Below are 23,489 nucleotides of genomic sequence, written 5' to 3'. Positions count from 1 at the left end.
CAGTGTCTCTGATAAAGGCCTCATTTCCAAAATATATAGAGAAATAAGTCAAATTTATAAGGATGTGAACAGGCAGTTTCGTGCAAACCCAAAACCATATTCCAGTTACAGAGTTCATACTCCCTCTCTCCTCTTAAATCTCAATGGTACCAAAATGATCAATGTTTCTTCCTCAGGTTGGAGCTTCTAGTTGGCCTTCTCTTGCTTGCTGCCTTACCTCTGGGCACGTAGCCTTTACCACTGACTCTTTTCTTGGATTTTGTTTCCTATGAACTTCTGATGATCTCAACTGTCATTTTTCTTCCTTTTCTCTCTACGGTATCTAACTTGGTGGATATAAAAAGGCAGTTTTCTCTACCCCCCACCCCATCCTTTATAGTTTAAAAGCCCTGTTGATTAGATATGCAAGATTCCAACCAAATACCCTCTTATAAACCATCATTTGAGGCACTCTGTCCCTGACCTTGAGTCAACCATCCCTACATTTTAAGCCATGGCCCAGAAATTCAAATTCCCTTCTTGGTTATCACTTCTCAAGCATCAGATTGTGTCCTCCATCAATCAGTTCTGTCCTTCTGCCTCCCTTGCCTTCAAGAAGCACAAATGAGAAGAACAATACCTATGGCCCTTGTTTCTTACCAAAAAGGTGGTCTTGTTTCTTACCCAAGACTTAAAAGCAATCTGGGCGGCACTTTGTAGAGGTTCCTTCTGACAACCAGAAGCCACGTCATTCTTTTCAATGAGCCATGGAAGGCTATTTCTTTGATGTATGCACAAGAAAAACAGCAGACCTCTTTATTACTCTCAGGTCAGCAAATAACTTCCTTGGCAATCAGTGGAGTCACAAACCACGACTCTTACTGAATGATCACATCACCTGATGGTTTCAGCGACTGTGCTTTACCATTCCTTGGAGAAACTGCTTCCTCTTCTGATCATCCATCTCCCTCCTGTCCAGGAAGTACTTCAAATTTATTCTTTAATCCCAAGCCTAAAATTTTACTTTTCCTTCCCACAGATGACACCGATGAAGAATGCTAAGCCCAGAGTCAAGTAGACCTAAGTTCAAATCCAAATTTAGCATCAGAAACTTCCTAACTGTGTGACTGTAGGCAAGTCAACTAACTTCTATCTGCCTCAGTTTCCTCAACTGTAAAATGGAGGTAATAATAACACTCACCTCCCAGGGTTGTTACGAGAATCAAATAACATTTATAAAGAATGTAACACAATCCCTAGCATACAATAGGCATTTAATACATACTTATTTCCTTTCTTCCCTCTCAGCATGGCATTCTTCCACTCAACATCCCAACAAATGTCAAGTTTCCTTTCTATCACTTTAGGTCCTTTTTGCCCCTACTTAAATCCCTTTTCTATCCCTTTCGGGGTAAATTTACTTCCCATTTTGACCTGGAATGTGTATAAAGAGGCTTGAGACACTTGCAAAACTCAAAGTTTTCTTCACGCTCTCCTCTAAGAAGGGGACTAGTCAACTGTTACTATGCAAATATCACCAAATCAATGTAAGGCACTACAAAATTCCACCTGGTAGCCTTCATAATTTAGATTCTTAGTTTCCCTGCCTCTTTCCAAAAGGCAGAAGGGTTACCTTCCTCCAAAAGGATTTGAGGCAAATGAGATTATTTTTACGTTGAGGAAGGGAGAAGAGAAAGGTTACAGAGGGGGCAGCTAGGTGGCACAGTGGATAGAGCTCCAGCCTTGGAGTCTGGAGGACCTGAGGCCTCAGACACATTACATGCACTAGCTGTGTGACCTTGGGCAAGTCACTTAACCCCGACTGCCTCACCAAAAAGGGAAAAAAAAAATTAGGGTAGCTGGGTGGTGCAGTGGTTACAGCACTGGCCCTGAAGTCAAAGAGTACCTAAGTTCAAATCCGGCCTCAGACCAAACACTTGACACTTACTAGCTGTGTGACCCTGGGCAAGTCACTTAACCCCAACTGCCTTAAAAAAAAGGGGGGGGGGTTTTACAGAGGATATAAATGTATATGTGAGACAGACAGTAAGGAGCTCAGTTGGACTGAACTGATCTAGAACTAAAGGAAAAAATAAACATGGTGCTTGCATAATTCCCTGAAGGGGAAGAAAGGAGGTCATGGAGAAGAGCCCCCAGGCCACACAGGTCCCCATGTTTCAGTGCTATACCGCACCAAGGAACTGACTCTATAAAGAAGTAGAAAGCTGAGGGACAGACAGGCAGGTAGGTGGCACAGTGGAAAGAACACAGGATCTAGACTCAAAAAGACCTGAATTTTAATCTGGCCTCAGACACTTAATAACTTAACTGTGTGACCCTAGGCAAGTCACTTAACCTTTCCATGCTTCAGTTTCCTTATTTTTAAAATGGGAATAATAATAGCACCAACCTCATAAAGTTGTGATGAGGATCAAAGGTGACAGTATAGGTTAAGTTCTTTGTAAACCTTAAAACATTATAGAAATTATTATAATATAAATATTATTAGCAGTAGTAGACATAGCAGTTCAAAAGATGGGTGTTCAAAACTTGGAAAACAGATATGTTAGTGATAAAAAATTAAACCAGTGCTCAATAGCTCCTGTGAAGCCAACAGCAATTCTTTGAATTACCAAAGTATTCATTGAGTATTCAATATCTAAGTGAATAATTTTAGCTGGTTATCATGGAAAAATAATTGAATTGTGAACATATATGCTTAGAGATCATTTTTAGGTTGCTAGTTGGGGACACAAATTTTATATAATGAAAACACATTCCATGAGACAGAAATGTACTGTGTGAGAACTATTTCAACAAAACACAATGTGAAATTTCCAGGTCACTGACATTTACCACTGAGTAAATCTTGTTACCAAACATACCATTTTTTTGCCAGGGGGAAGGTAGCAGACATAACAAGCAGAAAATGTCTACATTCTATTTCTCTGTCATCTTTATATTATCTGGATACAGGGCAGGTAAAATACTAATCCAAAGAAAAGCAAAAAATCCAAGACAATCATGATAATCAGACATATAACCCAGTATAAAATTGAAAAGTAATACTTATTTTCCATTAAAAGAAATTCCTCTGTGCCTGAACAAAGGTGAAATCCTGATGGTTCTTAATTAACTTCATTCTCTTAATAGTTTTCCTTAAAAAAAACTGACAGAAAATTATTCCCTCAAAAACAGTGGTAGAAATTTTACTATAAAAAATTACAAATACAAGAAATATGACTAGAACAGCCTGTCAACATAATAAAGATACAAGATAAGGCCTTTGCTCTAGCCCTGAATAATCTGCTTATATATGGTCTGAACATCCCCACTGATGCTTCATTTGAGACTCTGATCAGATTTCCTTGATGAGGTATAAAGAGAACCCCCTACACTCAAATATTTATTAATCCAAAGGATGATTAATTGTCATGGCAGTAGAGGATGATGGCTGAGCCACGGCTGCTATATACCGGAGATATAACTGTGGGTTTTGCCTTTAAAAATAAAGGAACAGGACTACCAACAATTGAACATGGACACAGACCAGAACACAGCACTGACCACACACCCACGGCTGACAGAAAGGTTACACATGGGTGACAGGTTTGGGTCCCAAGGGAAGAACTGACTTTATTTCTACTTCATCAGCTCACTGTTGAGGAGAAAAATGAAAGGAAGAATGCAGAGCATTCAGAAAACTTTAAAGTACTAATAATTCCTGCCTCCATCCCCTTGATGCATGGAGTGGCAGGCCAGGCTTGAGAGTAGAGGCATGACAGAAGTGATGAAGTGACCAGACAGCAACCATGACATCACATGTTGGTGACAGTGACAAGGAGAAGAGCTGGGACTGGCTGTGGATTCCATTCTGCCTGACAGAGGTGGTCAGCATTTCCTGTCAGTGACCAGACAAGTGGGATAGGGGTGCCCCAACTAACCAGAGTCATAGTTTACATAGAGTCCTACAATCAGTTTATCATTCGTGATCTCGAGACTTTCTCTATTTTCAATAACCATCCCTCCCAAGAGTTACTGACCACATTCCCCCACCAATGTCCATAACCCTCTTCCTGTTTGTGCCTTGGTTTATTAAAAATTATGCTGCATGCACAGCCTTAAAGAAAACCAATCTTTATATTAACTAGGGTAAGCAACATGGTTTCCTTTTTCTTAAGAAATGAATAAGATCACAAGACCCACACATAGAGACTTAAGGCCACAGCCTTTTAAGTTAAGGCAAAATTAGAAGTTGTTTAAGTGAAGTTAGTAAATTCACAGAAGAATCTTCCCTGACTCTTTCCAGGCTCCTGTATGAACTCTACAATCCTGCTTTCCCCTTCCTGGCCTTCTTGGGGTTCCTCACTCCTCCTCTGTGTGCTTCTGCACTGGCTGTCCCCAATGCCTGGCACACTCTCCCTCCTAACCTGTGCCTCTTAGTTTCCTGGCTTCCTTCAAGACTTAGGGTAACAAAAAGATCACAAAAAGGGCAAAAGGACCTACATTTACAAAAATATTTATAGCAGCCCTTTTTGTGATGGCAAAGAACTAGAAATTGATGGGATGTCCCAAGTTGTGGTATATGAATGTAATGGAATACTACTGAGCTATAAGAAATGACCTGCAGGGAGATTTCAGAAAAACCTGGAAATACTTACATGAACTGATGCAAAGTGAAGTGAACAGAACCAGAAAAACATTGTACACTGCACACATCAGCAATATTGTGCAATGATCAACTATCAAAACTTAACTCTTCTCAGAAATACAATGGTCCAAAACAATTCGAAAGGACTCATAATGAAAAATGCTATCCACATCCAGAGAAAGAACTGATGGAATCTGAATGCAGAGTGAAGCATGCCATTTTCATTATACTTTTTAATGGTTCTTTTCTTTTGGCCTTTTTCTTCTTTTACAACCTCACTAATTTGAAAATGTTTTACATGATGCACATACACAACCTATATTAAATTACTAACTGTCTGAGGAAGGGGATGGTGAGGGAGGGAAGGAGATACCTCAAAAAATTTTTTTAATGAATACTAAAAATTGTCTTTATATGTAATTGGAAAAAAAATACCATTTTTTAAAAAAGACTTACAGTAAATCTCACTTTCTGCAACAGGCCTTTCCAAGTCCCTCCAGATGCTAAAGTTTCCCCTTTCAGATGACCTTCCATCTAATCTATATTTTTTATTTCTATTTATTTTTAAATTTTTATTTTTAAGTTCACATTCTATTCATTATAAATACATATAGTCAAGCAAAACAAATTTTCCCCATTGGCCATGCCCAAAAATTGAGAACACAAGAAAAACAAAACCCATGAAAACGAGTAGAGTCAAGCAAAACAAATTTCTACATAAACCACTGGCCCCCCCCAAAAAACATTCTCAACCTGCACTCTAAGATCATCACTTTTCTATGTGGAGGTAGGAAGCATATTTTGTCATGAGTGCTCTAGAATTGTGATTAGATTGCATAAATTATTTATAGACAGTTCCTCAAATAAAGGTCTCATATTTCAAATATATAAAGAACACTGTCAAATCTATAAGAATACAAATCATTCTCCAATTGATAAATGACAAAAGGATACAAACAGGCAGTTTTCTGATGAAATCAAAGCAACTGATAGTCATATGAAAAAATGCTCTAAATTATTATTTAGCGAAATTCAAATTAAAATAGTCTTGAGAAATCATTTTATACCTATCAGGTCAGCTAAAATGATAGAAAGGGAAAGTGACAAATGTTGGAGGAGAGGTAGAAAAACTGGAACTTCAATTCATTGGTGGTAGATCTGTGAGCTGATTCAACCATTGTGGAAAGTGATCTGGAATTAAGCCCAAAGAGTTATTAAACTACCCATACCTTTGATCCAGCAATATCACTATTAGGTCTATTTCCAAGATGATTAGGGAAAAAGGAAAAGAACCTCTATATTCTAAAATATTTATAGCAGCTCTCTTTTTGGTAGTAAAGAACTGGAAATTGCAGGGATACCCATCCATTGGGGAATGGCTGAACAAATTGTGGTATATGCTCACGATGGAATATTATTCTACTCTAAGAAATGATGAGCTCGAAAGACATGGAAAGACTTGCACAAAATAATGAAGAGTGAAAAAAGCAGAACCAAGAGAACACCATATATAGTGACAGCAATATTATTTTGAGAACAACTTTGAGCGATCAAGTCATTCTATTATAAATACCCAAATTAACCGCAAAGATCCTATGAAGGAAGATGCTGTTTGCATCCAGAGAAGGACTGACATACATACATACATACAAACAAACATACATACATATATATACACATACATATTTGTGTCTAATGGTAGCCATCTTGGGGGGGGGTGGGAAAGAAAGTTATATGATAACTTTGTTAGACATTTAAAAGGAATAGCAAGTTGTACATAATAGATCTGCAGTTCCTCTTTTTTTTTCTATTCTACTTTGTTAGGGAAATGCTTGTTTTATTTCCTAAGTTCAGAATAAAAAAAACATGTAGATCAGAGTTCCTAAGTCTTTCAAGGTTGTTTGTCTCTACAATACTGTTGTTTTCATATAAACTGTGGTCCTAGTTCTGCTTACTTCATTCTGCACTAGTTCCTATAAGAGGTACAAAGACTTTGTTCTGGCCTTGAAGACAAACTCCATATATGTGATGTGAACATCCAGAATGATACATCATTTAGGATCTTGAATATAATTAAGGCGTGAGTACTACCAACTCATCAAGGATCTCTCATAAAGAATGGTAGATCTTCCGGCAGCTAGGTGGCACAGTGGATAGAGCACTGGCCCTGGAGTCAGGAGGACCTGAGTTCAAATCCAGTCTCACACCAAACACTTGACACTTACTAGCTGTGTGACTCTGGGCAAGTCACTTAGCCCCAATTGTCTTGCCAAACAAATAAAAAAAGAATGGTAGATCTGAGCCACAACCTTTGATATGGTCTTTAAAAGAAAACAGATAGATCTGGGTAGAGCTGAACATGGGCAGAGAAAGAGTTTTGAGCTGAGTGTTGACCTGGTTCAGTTCTCTTGGAGCTTGGACAGGGGATACCTGCTGACTGGTGTCACCCTCACCACAGAACCTGTCAGACCCAGAGAGATCAGCAAAGGAGTTGCAACAACTCCCCTGAAGGGGAGGGAGAGTTCATGAGCAGTGCTGACTTTTTGGACCCAAACTCCTGAAAGGAAAAGGAAGTTCTTAGGCGGGTATATCTTCTGAACAAAGGAAAATTCCAGGATCAACCAAGGGCCAGAGCCTAGGAACACCTAGAGATAAAGCCACCATGGGGCAAGCAAATTGGTGCCTTGCCCTCTACTAGTACTGTGAGTCAGAAAGGGGTGGACTCTCTAACAACTCCAGAGCCTTTCCCTTTCACAGCAGTCTAGAAGCAGAAAAATATGGTCCCAAAGCAGCACAGAACCAAATGACACAAAAGATTACAGCCGCATGAAGGCAGTAGTAGAAATGGTTAGTATCCCTGGATTCAGACGCAGGGGAAGGAATCCTGAGTTCCTGTAACATGAGAGTGGAAATTGCAAGAACTATTAGTTCATTTTTACTGTTTCCCCAACCCAGCAACTTGAATATACATAACACTTTCCCAAATAGTTAAAACATCAGAGGTTCTAAATCATATATAACTGAGTTTTAAAATTGGTGAATGCAAAGATAAACAGGCTTAAAAAAAAAAGGAAAGCAATCTGTTTTGAACACTACAGACTGACCCAAAGACACTGGGTTTCTACTAAAAAGCATGCAGTTAAGTCTGTTCTACAAATACAGAAAACTTACAAAATAATTAAATTTCAACAGCTTAACATAAGTTCTATTTTTATTATTATACTATGGTACAGTTTTAACTGTTAAATACAAAGAAACATTTCTTTTCTTTTTAAGATTCTTTAGGTAATGAACAAGTTTTATTAGCTTACTTGGATTTAGCTTCCCAACCACTTACAGAGCATATCAAAGTAGTTTACTTGAGATGATTTGCGCTATATAATTTTCCATAGTTCATAGACTTAACAGAATGCAGGAATCACATTAGGTTTATACTCAACACTAAAACATCAATGCTTCAAGCTTCAAAGATAACATATAAAGATTGCAAGGTTTTGCATTTAATTTTGTTCCACTTTAGCAGTGAGTATACTTCTCTGACATTAACGCTCAAGAACAATTTTGGCATATAAAACGTGGGAAGGTACTATCTCCATTCCTCTCCATGAAGTCTTATTACTTCAACAATAGTAACATGGTAAAAAAACATTAGATTTGGAATCAGAAAACCTGAAACAAAATCCCAATTCTCCCACCAACCATCCCTGTTGTTGTTGTTCAGTTGCTTCAGTCATGTCCAACTCTTCATGACCCCCATTTAGGGTTTTCTTGGCAAAGATACTGGAGTGGTTTGCCATTTCCTTCTCCAGCTCATTTTACAGATGAAGAAACTGAGCAGACAGGGTTAAGTGACTTTCCCAGGGTCACATAGCTAGTAAGGGTCTGAGGCCAAACTCCAGGCCTGGAGTTCTATCAACTGTATCACCTGGCTACCCACAACTATCCCAGTAGGCCTCATTTTATCAATCTGTAAAATAAAAGGTTGAACTCACATTATACTCAACATGAACACTAAAAGAATACTATGTTTAATCTTCTGCACAAATTTTTCAAAGGCCACTACCAAATTGGAACACACACATAGAAGAGGCAACATGACTACAAGAAGACTGGAGATCATGACACCTGAATATTACTTGAAGGAATGGAGGATGTTTAGACTGGGGAAGAAAACACTTAGGGAGAATAGAACATAAAGGGCTGTCAGGCAGTGTACTGTCTGGTACCAGGGGGAAGAATCTACATGGAGACATATTTAGACTTAACATAAGGAGATGATCACTTGTTTGTACTTAAAGGAAATACTACTTAGGTACTAAATGGACTACATGATTTCTCAGCTTCCTTCCAACTGAGGTTGTGGAATTCTAAGATGATCCAAGATCTCTTCCAAAGCTAAATCACATGATCCTAGAAGACCAAATTTATTTGAACAGTCCTTCAGTGCATCACGCACTACTGAAAATTAGAGTATTTTTTGCTACATTAATGATTCAACTTAATTGAAAATTAAAATTTTTAAATAAATGTCTAATATTTCTCTTAAGAGTGGGATGAGTATTATAGTTTATTAAGTTATTAAAACTATCATATACACTTCATTCTTATGGAAAGGGAAAATAATGTTTCCTTGTACTTATTTACTATCCATTTAGCACAGATTAAATGTTTAAGAGGAAGAACAGTAAAAGAACTTTTTATCTTAATAAGAAAAAGAAAGCATTCAGTCATAAAATATTGTACAAAAAGTAACTTCCTACTCCCTAGCAAATTTTAAAATGTCTACGATAACAGCAATAATGCCACAAAATATGGCATTCTGGGAGATGGTTCACGTTGTTAAGAAATCCTAGTTTTTTTTTTAAACCGAATAAAATGATTAAAATATAAGCTAAGTGGAATGTGTATTCTGTATTCTCCTAGTTCCATTTAGAAGTTAAAACACTTTATTTTCAGTGCAGTAGTATTCATTTTAACCTGTATGATCATCAAATTTATGACTGGATTAAAAATGTTCAAAGTTAAGAGGATTTATACACTAAATACACTTTTTAAATCTATTAATAGCAAATGTCATCACAACACACTTCAAAGGATGTCCTCATTCTTTCCTTCTATTTGGATTTTTATATGAGGAAAAAAAATTCTAGGGCCAAAAGCAATACAAGGAACATCTGGAGAAGTCTTCAAGTACACGTACAGCAATTCTTACCAATACTAACTAAGCACTTCTAAATAGTTTTAAGGTATACATACATAGCCACAATTATGTGCTTAGAATTTTATATCTTTACAAAGAACGATTACTATATTTTTAAAGGCTGAAAAACAACTTATTGTTTTGAAATATTTTAAACAGAATTTTGTTGGAGCCAGACCAAAAAAACAACATTACAATATGTCAGATCTAAAAGTACAATATCAGATCTAAAAGTATTTTCTTTTCTTTTTAATTAACAAATATTGATTTTTCTCTTCCTCATTCCCCTACCTTAAAAAAAAAAAGAAAAAGAAAGACAAAATCCTAGTAATATGTATAGCAAAGAAAACAAATTAAAAAAATATATATCTTATTCTTACCTTGAGTCTATCACCTGTCAAGAGATAGGGAAGAATTTCCTTTATATTGTTTGTAATTTGTAATGCATTACTTAAGAACAGAAACAGAGGGAGAATTAAGTTGGAATGGGAATAGTCCTTAGACACAAGGTCAGTAGATAACACCAGAGAGAGGACTTTTTTTGGAGGTGGGGGGTGGAGGAGGTGAGGGGGCTGAAGCAGAACCAGAATAGAAGAATCCTGAGCACAATGGACTACCATTCTCCCTACAGGCAGGATATTACAGACTAAATCACTGAATGGGATACTGTTTTGAGGGGTGGAAGAGTCAGAAGATTTGGAGAGAACTAGTAAAGATGAAGACAGATGGTGAAGTAAACAGACAGGAGGCATAGGAGGAGATAAACAAGAGATGAACAAGAGATAGAGAGGTGAGGAATGACATAACACATACATACACAGAACAAACACTGAAAACATTGCTAAGAATTTTTTTTAACAAATTATTCTCACCATCAAATACAGCGGAGACAACACACATGGACTCTAACATGAATTATGGAGAAGGTTCTAACGTCATTGAAGAGAACAGATGGAAGCGATCAAATGTACACAAATATTCTCTGTGCTAGAAGTGACATAATTTTGAGGGCACTAAAGAAGATACCAAAGGTGTGGGGGAAAACTAGGGTCTTATCACCAAAAAAAAGAGGCTATTCAAAAGCATATCATTAACTACTTAACCAAGTAATCTACTTTCCCATCTTTACAAAAATTTTATGAGGACAGTCTCCAGATGGCACCAAAAAGTAGCCATAACAAGGATATTAGAAGGAAACAAGCAAGTCTGTATCAGAACATATTTGTGCCATCACATAAAAGGCTATCCAACAAGGGAGTCCCTTGAACATATCAAAACTGTAGAAGCTTCCTTGTAAAATATATAGGTATAACTTTGATCACTCACTGATGGTTATTATCAGGAGAGGTTAAACCAAAAGTGCTCACCAGTGGTATGGAGGAGAGACAGAATAAAGTCCAATTGAAAAGGAATTGATTCCTTATAGACTTTAACATCCCTTCAGATGCTTTTTTGGGGCTGACAATTGTGCTGTCTATAGAAACTCTGGTTTAAGCTAAATAATCAGTCAAAGGATTTTGGCTTAATGATCCACAGAAGAAAAAACAAATGCACGAAGAATGCCTATTATCCAGAATGTGATGCACAGTCGAACAAGCTATAACTCATTCATATATCTAGACATACACATACATATACATATATACATATATAAATACACACACACACACACACACATACAAGTATACTGCTTTTTTGGAAACTAGAAATATTTTAATAACTCCAAGCTTCTTCTATGGCCATTTTTTTTTCAATTTAGGTAACAGTGATCTTTTTTTTTTTTTTTAACATAAATAGAACCAAAGAATCCCAGAATTTTAGAGTTAGAAGGGATCTCTGAGCTACACAGTATATCCCATACACAAAAGGAATCCCTACTGTAACATATCTAACAAGTAATCACCTAGACTCAGCTGAAGGCTTCCAAAGAGTGGGCACACATCACATCATGAGTTAGCCCATTCTACTTTGAAACTGTTTGACTTTTTAGAAAGTTTTTCCTGACATTAAGCCTAAATTTGCCTCTGAAATTTTCATCAGTGCTCTAGTTTCTGCCCTTTGGAGTCCAACAGGTCAAGTTTCTTCCCTCTTCCACAGAGGTCCATCAAATAGTTGACAAAACTTACAACTCTCTTCTAGAATTATGCTTTCTATAGATGAGGATTCATGTTTTGGTGATAAGGCCCTAGATTTTGTTATCTTCTAAACATCCCCAGTTCCATCAAATAATTCTCATAGGGGACAAACTCAGGGTACTTCACCAACCTCACTGTCTTCTTCTTCATACTCTTCAGATTTATCAATTGTCCTCACTAAACTATGGCTCCCAGAACTAAACACAATAATCTAGATGTTACCAAGAAATATTAAAGAGAGATTACCCCTTTTATTTTTGAAAGCTATGATACTATTAATGCAATTGTAGCCTCTTATTGCCAACGTGGCTAATGGAAAGTGTAGTTTTTCCCAACTAGAAGGAGGGACTGAAGGATGATGTGAGGAAAAGCCACAGGACAGGATTAGTCAGGGTACTTTTAAGCCCATTCTGGCCAGCATATTTCAAGTAAAATGTGCTAACAACCCAAAATGAATATCATCATGAACACTTAACTGGACCACTAACCCATTTCTTTAAATAATCTGCGTGGAAAACATTGTTCAATTTCCCTGAAGTTGATGAATTTATCCTGATCAACTGGAATTGCATACCTACAGTAGCTTCTTCCTCTTTAAACTTTGTTTTATGTACTTTAGAATGGATTTTATCTCCAGATAAAAAACAAGCTGATTTTTATTGCATTATGAGCTAGTATATAAAGGAGTGGACCACACAAAAGAGGAACAATAAAAAGGACACAAGAATCATTAACTGCCCTAAACTTAACGGCAAGCCTATACTGAAGCTATCTCTTCCTCTGGAGACAAAAAGAGGGAATTCACAGCCAAGATGATATCAGCCTTTTTTTAGCTGCCATATCATACTACTAACTCATACTGAGCTTGCTGTCCACAACTTCAATACTCTGTCAAACAAACTGCTAACATCAGCTCCTCTCCACCCCACCTTGTACTTGAGCTAAAAAAAAAAATCAATTTCCATAAACAAATAAATAAAGCTTTACATTTAAAAGCAGCTATATAGTGTAATAGATAGAGCACTAAGTCTGGAGGCAGGAAGACGTGAGTTCAAATCTAACCTCAGACACTAACCATGTAACCCTGGGCAAGTCACATAACCTCTATTTGCCTCAGTTTCCTCATCTTTAAAATGGGGGTGGTGATGATGATAATAATAATAGCACCTATCTCCTAGGGTTGGCATGATGATCAACTGAAAAAATTATTGTATAGCACAGTACCTGACATAAGTGCTACATAAGTATTAATTATTATTGAATTGTTTGATATTAGTGGTAATTCATTTTCACTATTATTATTACTTAATATCCTCATTAAATATCATCTCATTAGACAAGCTCTAGATTGTCAAGATCTTTTTGGATCTTAACTTTGTCATCTAATAGAATTACTGTCTGTCATCTGCAAATCTGACGAGCATGCCATCTAGCCATTATCCAAGTCACTGATTTAAACAAGGTTAAAATAGTAGTACTGCCACATTGCAGACTTTCTACTAAGATAACACTATTAACTATTTACTCCTCTTTGAGACAACCCATTTCAGCATTTCTATATCTATCACACTACATATCATCTAGTATCCAGAGTAGGGAACCTGCAGCCAAGGCCACATGTGGCCCTCTAGGTCCTCAGGTGAAGCCCTTTGACTTAGTCCAAACTTCACAAAACAAACCCTCTTAATAAAAGGATTTGTTCTATAAAACTTGGACTCAGTCAAAAGGCCACACCCAAGGACCTAGAGGCTGCAGGTTCCCCACTATGGATCTTGTTCACTTTCCTTCCATCTGATCTATGTAAACAATACCAATAACCATCTCCCTCATCTACCAATTTATTAACTGTCAAAAATTTACATTTATATAACATGTACTTATATTTACCTCTAGTTTTGTGACAGATACAACTTAGGTCACCATAAACATTTGGGGAGTATCCCCCTTCTCCTAACTTCCCTATTTCTAGCAAGGGAACCACCATTTCCCCAGACTCACACTTTGGTGTTATCACCAACTCCTTACTCTCATTCAAGCCAAGTTAACAAGCACTTATTAAGCACTTACCATGCATTAGACACTGCTTAGCATTGGGGATCCAATGAAGGCAAGAACCATACCCTCAAAAACCTCACAGTTGTTGTCATACTGTCTCTCCATTAGACTATGTACAAATAAGATATAGAGAAGAAATGCCGAAGAGAAGGTACTAAGATTAAAAAGAGGATCAGAAAAGGCTTCTTAGAGAAGGCAGGACTTCAGCTGTGACTTGAAGGCCAGAAAAGCCAAGAGGCAGAAATGAGGAGAGAGCAGACAGCCAGTGAGAATGCCTGGAGTGTCCTACTGGAGGAGCAGCAGGAAGGCCAGTGTCACATGATCACAGAGTACATAGAAGGAGCTAAGGTGAAAGAAGACTGGAAAGGCAAGAAGGGAAGAGGTTATGAAGGGCATTAAAGGCCAAACAGAGGATTTTAAATTTGATGTGGAGGTATCTTTTATCAACTCTTGTCATTTCTATATCATAATCTCTCATACACATCCCCATTTCTTAATTCTCAGAGCCACCACCCTGGTTCAGTCCTCCTGAACAACGTTAATAACAGCCTTGTGGTTTCTGTCCCTGCCTCAGCTCTCCACTCATTCCAATCCATCCTCTACTCAGCTGCCAAAGTCACCTTTCTAAATTGTAGGTCCAACTATGTCAATAAACTCTCCTTTTACAAGTTGGCCCCTTTCTATTTCCAGTCTTCAGCCTAACTACATTGGTTTACTTGCTGTTTCCCAAACACAATACTCCAATCTCTCCTCTTAATGCCTTCATACTGACTACCTCCTGAGCCTGGAATGCTCCTTCTCATCTTCTCTGCATCCTCAAATTCCTTCAAGATTCAGCTCAAATCCTACCTTAGGCAAGAGGACTTTCCTGGTCCTGCCCATGGCCAATTCCTTCCTTCCCTCTGAGATTATCTTCCATTTATATTGTATGTATCTTGTATGTAAATAGTTATTTAGTGCTACCTCCAGCATTAGAATGTAAACTCCTTCAGGGTGCCAACTGTGTTTATGTCTTTTGTAGGATTAACAGAATGCCTGACACATAGTAGGTACTTAATAAATGTTTGTTGATTGACAGACTATTTTTTAATTTAATATTTTATTTTTCTTCAATTATATGTAAAAACAATTTCCAACATTAGTTTTTAAGACTGAGCTCCAAATTCTTTCCCTTCCTCCTCAACCCCCTCATTAAGAAGGCAAGCAATTTGATAAAGGTTATTAAAGTAAGGCGAGTCTTGCATGACTTGTTCTTGTTGAAGCCATGCTGGCTCTTTATAATCACTGCTGCCTTTTCTAGGTATCTACCATTCATATTTTCAGTATAAAAACTTAGACCTTCCTATTACCTACAAAACTCCTCCAACTGACTGATATTCTGCCTGGATTAGTTCCCAGTGGTTAGCATACTCTCATCTACTATTTTTCTTGCCATTCCAGTGAAACTGAACCTCTGATTGCTAGAAAAAAATCCTATTCCCCCACTGCTAGCTGTCTGTTCCTTCATTCCCATCCATCTCAAACCTACTACTTGAATAGCCCACTCTAAATCAGCCTACCCCTTCCACTGTGCCCTTTGGAATTACTGCTCCATAATCAACAAACTTCCTTTCATTTTATATGTCTTCCTCTTCTGCTCCTTTCATCTACTGACACTGAAAGTTGGCTCCCCCTAAAGGAAACTGGATTCCCAGTCACCCGCAATTTTATGCTAAAATCCAATTCTCAATCCTAGAATTTTCAAATTAATAAACATTATTAAATGTTTACCATATATCTAAGACACTATATACATGCCTATTTTGCCTCAGTTTCCTCAACTGTAAAACTGAGATAATAACAGCACCTACCAGGGCTGTTGAGAAGATCAAATAAGATAACATTTGGAAAGTTTTTAGTAGAGTGCCTGGCACATAATAGGTGCTATATAAATGTTTATTTCATTCTCTCTTCTCTTCTTGTTATCTAGCTATAAATTAGGTTACATAAACTTCTGGGACTAAAGAAAAAGATCATGATAGGCCCAAAATCTTAGGAACCTACTTCCAACATAAATGCTCCATTCTTTTAGGCTATTTCATCAAGACAGATTACAGGCAGTAAAGATCCTTGCTTATTTGAACTAAAGTAAGTTGGGCACTGAATCCTGCTCCCCTCCTGATGGCAATAACTTGTGTTTGCTAGGATAATCACACTATCTGCAGGTAAAATATAAGGCATTTCTTTCTGGGGTCCAACATCAAATAAAATGCAAGGTAAAATAATTGGCATGTTTCATCATCACCCTATTGGAATTGTGATTAACATTGTATTCATCAGAATTCTAAAGTGTTTCAAAATTATTTTTCTCTATAATGTTTTTTTCATTGCATAAACTGTTCTCCTACTTCTACTCATTTCATTTTGCATCAGTTCATAAAGGTCTTCCTAATTTTCTCAGAAACTATTTCATCATTTCATATGATACAATAGCACTCCATTGCATTCATATACCACAATTTGCTTATTCATTCCTCAACAGGAGGATACATTCTTGGTTTACAATTTTTGGCTGCCATGAAAAAAGCTGCTATAAATGTTTTTATATATATATAGATCCTTTTCCTCTTTCTTTAAAGAAGTATAAGCCTTGTAACTGTATAGCTGGGTTAAAGGATAAATATCATTTGTTAAGTTTCTGGGAATAATTCTATATTGCTTTCCAAAATTGCTGAACCACTATCACATCTGCATCAATAGTGAATTAGTTTAGCCATTTTCTCATATCCCCTCCAACTCATTTTCCTCTTCTGTTATCTTTGCCAGGTTCATATAGAACTTCAATTTGCTTTAATTTTAATTTCTCTAATTGTCAGTGATTAGAATATATTTTCATGTAATGTTAACAGGGTATATTTTTTACTTTTAAAAATCTGTTTATATGCTTTTGACACTTCATCTACTAGGAAATGACTCATTCTCCTAAATTTGAATATGTTCCTTATGTGCCTTGGAAATAAGAATTTTATCAGAGAAATTTATTACAAGATTTTTCTCCAATTACCTGTTCCCCTTCTAACTTTTACTAAATTAATTTTCCAAACACTTCTTAATTTTGCATAATCAAAAATGTTTCTTTTTCTCTTGTCTGATCCTATTGCTTTAATCATGAAGTCTTCCTCTATCCACAGATCCAAATAATTTCTTCCTTGCTCCTCTAATTTATTTAGAATATGACTTTTTATATCTAAGTCATGTACAGGTTTCACTGCATTTCACTTTATTATACCTCACAGACATGACATTTTTCACAAACTGAAGGTCTGTGGCAACCCTGCATCAAGCAAGTGTCACAGCATCATTTTTCTGACAGCATATGTTCACATTATGTCTCTATGTCACATTTTAATTCTCACAATATTTCAGACTTTTTCATTATTATTATATCTGTTACAGTGATTTATGACCAGTGATCTTTGATGTTACTAGTGTAATTGCTGGGGTTACCACAAACCACGCCCATATAAGATGGCAAACTTAATGAATAAATGTTGTGTGTGTGTTCCAACTGCTCCACCCACTGGTCATTTCCCCTATCTTTCTCCCTCTTCTCAGGCCTCCCTGTTCCCTGAAATACAACAATACTGAAATTAGTCCCATCAATTCCTCTACAATGGCCTTTAAGTGTACAAATGAAAGGAAGAGTCAACCAGCACAACAAATTTTATTGTCTGTCTTATTTTGAAAACTTATCACAGTTACCCCAACCTTGAGCAACCACCACCCCCTGATCAGTCAGCAGCCATCAACATCAAACCAAGACCTTCCACCAACAAAAAGATTAGAGTTCACTGAAGGCTCAGATGATGGTTGGCATTTTTTAGCAATAAAGTTTTGGTTTTTGGGGTTTTTTGGTGAGGTAATTGGGGTTAAGTGACTTGCCCAAAGTCACACAGCTAGTAAATGTTATGTGTCTGAGGCCAGATTTGAACTCAGGTCCTCCTTACTCCAGGGCTGGTGTTCTATCCACTATGCTACCTAGCTGCCCCAATAAAGTATTTTTTCAATTAACATATGTACATTTTTTAGACGTGATACTAGTATACACTTAATAAACTACACTATAGTGTAAACATAACTTTTATATGCACTGGGAAACCAAAAAATTTATGTGACTCGCTTTATTGTGACATTCACTTTATTATGGTGATCTGGAATTGAACCTACAGTATCTCTGAGGTACACCTGTATCCATTTTGAGTTTATCTGAGATGAAGCATATGAAGTGTTGGTATAAACCCAATTTCTACCAAACTGCTGTTCTAGTTTTTGTCAAACAGTCCTTTTCCAGTAAATGGAGTCTTTGAATTTAATTAACACTATGCTACTCTGTTTGCTTCTGTTTATTGTGTACCTAATCTGTTCCACTGATCAACCTCACTTTTTTTTACACCATTAACAAATTGTTTTAATGTTTACGGCTTTATAATAATGATTTAAGATCTAGTACTGAAAAATCTTTCTCATTTTTTTATTCTTCCATATGAATTACGTTATTATATTTCCTAGCACTATAAGATATTCTTTTGGGGACAGCTAGGTGGCGTAGTAGATAGAACACCGGCCCTGGATTCAGGAGGATCTGAGTTCAAATCTGCCCTCAGACACATAACACTTACTACCTGTGTGACCCTGGGCAAGTCACTTAACCCCATTGCCTAGCCCAAAAAAAAGATATTCTTTTGAGCATCTAACACACCACTAATAAGTAAATTAATTTAAGTAGCATTGTCATTTTTATTACAATGGCTCAACCAAAGCAGGAGGAATTAATGTTTCTTCAATTATTTAGGCTTGTCTTTATCTCTCTAGAACAGGCCTGAACAACATGTGACCCACCAAAGAATTTCAGGCGGCTGTCATGTGACCCACAGCAACCAACCGTCATCAGGCTGTCTCTAGACTGACAATGGTTAGTTGCCCCAATCCTTTGGCAGGTCACAAGCTGGGCCGTATATTGTGCAGGCCTGCTCTAGAGAGTGTTTTATAGTTTTATAGAGTTACATAGTTCCTAGGTAAATCTTGGAAGACACATTCCAAATATTTTATAGCCTCTACAGTTATTCTGACTAGAATATCTCTTTCTATGTCTTCTTATTGGGTTTTGTTGATTACAAATAGCAATGCTGATGGTTTATGGGGCTATATCTCACATCTTGTAATTTTGTTGAAATTATTAGTTATTTCAATTAATTTTTAGTTGACTCCCTGGGGTTCTCTAAGTACAACATCATATCACCTACAAAAGTAATGACTGGTTTCTATTCACCTATGTTTCTTCTCTGAATTTATTTTGCTCGTTTTATTGCTCAATTTACCAGTATGGTAAATAATAGTGATGATAATAGACATTTTTGTTTTATCCCTGATCTTGGAAAGACTTCTAACTTCTCCACTATATGTTTGTTCTTAGATTTCAATATACACAATTAACTACATTAAGGAAAGGTCTGTTTATTCTAGATTTCTAAAGTTTTTAATAGAAATGAGTGTTGCATTTTGCCAAAAGTCCTTTCATCATCTATTGGCATAATCATAGGGTTTTAAAAATTATTTCTAATGAACATGGCTTATTATATTTATAGCCTTTTTGTTGAACCAATACTGAACTTCTGGTGTAAGCCCAACCTGGACATAGTAGATAGCCTTTCTAATGTACTGTTATAGACTACTTGCTAATATTTTTATTTAAATTTTTTGTATCAGTTTTCATTATGAATACAGGTCTGCAGTTTACTTTCTCTTATTTGTCTCTGCCTGGTTTAGGTATCAAAATCTTATTTGTATCACAGAAAGAGACTGAAAAAGTGTTTCTTTTCTTATTATTTGATACAACTTATACAGTTTATATCTGATAGAATTTACTTGTGAATCCATTTAGTCCCAGAGTTTATTTTTTCTGGAAGTTCACTTATGGCTTGTTCAATTTCTTTTTTTTCTGATATTGGGTTATCTAAATAGTTTATTTCTTCTTTTGCTAATATGGATATTTTATGTTTTTGTAAGTATTCATCTATTTCTTCTAAGTTAACAGCTATGTTAGCATATAAGTGGGCAAAAGTTTCTGATACTCTCCTTTTTTTCCCCTTCAAAAAGTCCTTTTTCATTTTTGTTATGAACAATTTGTTTTTTCTCTTTTTGTTAAATCAGGTTACCTATTTATTTAAAGAAAAAAAACTCTCGTTTTATATTTCAATAGAATGGTCTTCCTGTTTTCAATTTTATTCATCTCTTTTGAATTTCTGGTGTGTTGTTGTTCCAAGTTTTTTTTAACTGTGGGCCCAATTCTGATTGATTCTTTGTTCTCACTTTTATTACAGAAGATATAATTCCCCTCAAAATAGCATTAGTTGCATCCCATAAGTTTTGGTAAACTGTGTCTCATTATTGTTATTTTCTTTGATGAAATTTTCTACTGTATCTATAACTTGTTCTTTGACCCACCAGTTCCTCAGAATTATGTCAGTTTCTAATTATTAAGTTCTTTCTTTTAAGGGTCTTTTATGATAGTCACTGAATTCTATCATCAATCCTAAGTACTGAAATATTTAATACTGCAACAATTTCATATTAAACTACCAAGAATTGACCTCTCTGCTACTCAACTTGCTCCTTGTAGTTAACCTGACAATTAAGACTTGTAATATCTAACCTCCTAACTCCTAAATGGAAAATTCAAGCTTAATGACGGACTTACCTCACTGGTAATATCTCACACTGTAACTTTTCAAATTATTACCACACTGATCAGCATATAATAAGTATTAATAAATTATTTTTGCTTCTTGTCTTGGTCCTTCCTTCCTAACTCCCTCCCTCCCAGCAAGGCACTGCATTTAGGTAATGGGAAAATGGATTGCATATGCCCCAAAATTCACCAATTTAGACTATTTTCAAATGACAGGTGGAATGGCTAAGATCTTCTGTCTAAAATATTATTTCTGAATGACACTGTTTAAACTACTGAATTCTTCAAATAAAGAAAATATATATACTATCCTCTATAATATATTAGTTAGGATCTTTTACCTGGTCCACTGCTTGAATGATCACTGTTGTATACATCAAATTCTTGAGCTTCTAATTGTCTGTATTTGTTTATATATTCCATTTCAGGGCTCTTTTTCTCACGCAGCCTGAAAGAGAAATTAAAAGTTAGTAAATAAGTTGAGAAATTCTCTTCCTTTCGGATGTATATAGGAATATACCTTTAAACTAAGTCCAAGAACATTAACTCCTATGAATCCAAATACGTTTCTAAGACAAAGAAACTTTGTGTATATTATATAACAGGCAAGATAAAAAAAAAAACAGGCCAGGAAACACAGCAAAGTTATTAACAAAAAGCCACCCCAAATAAGTGAGGAAATCAAGATAAGTAAGCAGTATGATATGGCAAGCCAAAAAGCAAACACAACCTTGGGTTATATAAAGAGAAAAATAGCTTCTAGGAATAAAAATGTAGTAATGTTTCTGTGTTCTTCTCTGGTCAGACCATACCTGGTACATTGCGTTCTATTCTTAAAACCACAATTTAGAAATACAATTGATAAGCTATAGAGAATCCTCTCAGGAAGATACCTGGAATATGTTACATAACAGCTGGAGGAACCAGGGGTGTTTAGCCTGGAGCAGACTCAGGAAGTGGGGAATGGTGAAGATATAACAGCCATGTTCAAGTATCTGAGTGGCTGTCATGTGGAAGAAGGAATACACTTGCTCTATCTGGCTCCAGATGGCAGATCAGGAGAAGATGTAAAGAGGAAAATAGGCTTGATTTCAGGAAAATGTCCAAAAGTGAAATGGGCTACTTCAAGGGATTGAGGTTTCCCCTTCATTGGAGATCTCCAAGAAAAGCTACTTGTCAGTTATGTAACAGTGGGAATTTCCTTTTTAAATGTGGGTTGGACTAGATTACTAAAGCACCTTCAACTCTAAAATTCTGTAATTCTGAACTAAGAACATAAAAGTAAGACCCCTTTACTCTGGGGTAAACTACATACTACCCCTCCAAGGAAAGGAGCTATCTTCCACCTCTAGGAATGCCACTTACCAAAGCCCCAGGTAAAACTTGACAAGGTAAAGACACCCTAGCACTTCAGACCTGTACTGTCTCCTATTAACGTAATGTTCTATTTTTGTCCTTTATAATTGCTAAAAGCAAATCCCACCCGAAATCCACAGAATACTTTTAAACAAGACAATTAAGCACAGGATTTTTGCCATATCTAGTATCTTAACATATTTAAAATTAAGCTCAGTAAAATATTTCATAGGATCATGGATTTAGAGCTGGAAGGGAACTTGGAGACCATCAAGTGTGATTCCCTCTCCCCTCTTCACATGATAAAAATTAGGAAAGTGAGGTCCTCTCCCAGGAAGTAAAGTGCATAGCCAAGACAAATCAAAGTCCTCAGATTCCCACTCTGTTGAACTGAATCTACTACTAATCCTAATACACCACTAGAATAATACAAGTAGTCCTACACTCGTTAACTCTAAATAGCCAACTTCATCTTCCCATGAAGTGATTCAATGACCATAAGGAATATGACCAACTATGCAACACATGCTTATCAATAGGAAAAATTAAGTCATCAAGGAAAAAACTGGAATTTCAGGAAGATTTTTTGATGTGAAATATCACTCTACAAATGCTGACACAACCAGACGTGAATGCCAATATGAAATATGCAAAGACATATAAAAATGCATCATAAGGAAAGAATAAAGTTACCTAACTTGAAATTATGTTTTAAACTGCTTTATCAAAATGTCTAGGGGCAGCTAGGTGGCACAGTGGATAGAGTGCTAGGGCTGTGGTCAGGAAGATATCTTCCTGAGTTCAAATCTGGCCTCAGACACTTACTAGCTATGTGACCCTGAACAAGTCACCTAACCCTGTTTGCTTCAGTTTCCTCATCTGCAAAATGAGCTAGAGGAGGAAATGCAAACCACTCTAGTATCTTTGCCAAGAAAACCCCAAATGGGTTCACAAAGAGTCAGACTTGACTGAAATGACTAAACAACAAATCAAAAAGTCTGCATGTCTATGGACATCTGTAACACTTAGATATAAAAGTAAAATTCCAATATTTTCATCCACATTTCCTATATTTATTTTTAAACTATGTGTGTGATTTTATTTATTTAAAGAATTGACAATGAGGAAAGAACTCTCTATCAAAGCACAGCAACAACTACTCTGCAATTTGCCAGCTTAAACAGTTGTCCCAAACAGTGAAAGGTTGAAAAACTTGTCAAGGGTGACAGAGCCAGCCTATGTCAGAGACAGAAAGTTAACCTAGGTATCCCTGACTCCAAAGCTAGCAGGTTTTATTTGTCTATATTATATCACACTGCCTCTTATTTTTAAAAAAAAATCATGAAAAATTTCAAAGTTGTATATGAATATTGAAAAAAGACTTCA

The 23,489-nt window shown here is 36.4% G+C and overlaps 1 protein-coding gene across 1 annotated transcript in view; it reads right to left on the bottom strand.

The window, feature by feature from the left end:
- Positions 1–23,489, bottom strand: part of TDRD9 (tudor domain containing 9) — a 232,373-nt gene that overhangs the window by 158,003 nt on the left and 50,881 nt on the right. Inside the window, exon 3 of the mRNA XM_027849264.1 lies at positions 21,089–21,195. Within this exon, the coding sequence (XP_027705065.1) occupies positions 21,089–21,195 (107 nt within the window). The remainder of the gene's footprint in view (positions 1–21,088; positions 21,196–23,489) is intronic.

Source organism: Vombatus ursinus, unplaced genomic scaffold (assembly GCF_900497805.2).
Source record: "Vombatus ursinus unplaced genomic scaffold, bare-nosed wombat genome assembly UNPS02007284.1, whole genome shotgun sequence".
NCBI classification, from domain to species: domain Eukaryota; kingdom Metazoa; phylum Chordata; class Mammalia; order Diprotodontia; family Vombatidae; genus Vombatus; species Vombatus ursinus.
This window is presented reverse-complemented; position numbering and strand designations above follow the sequence as displayed.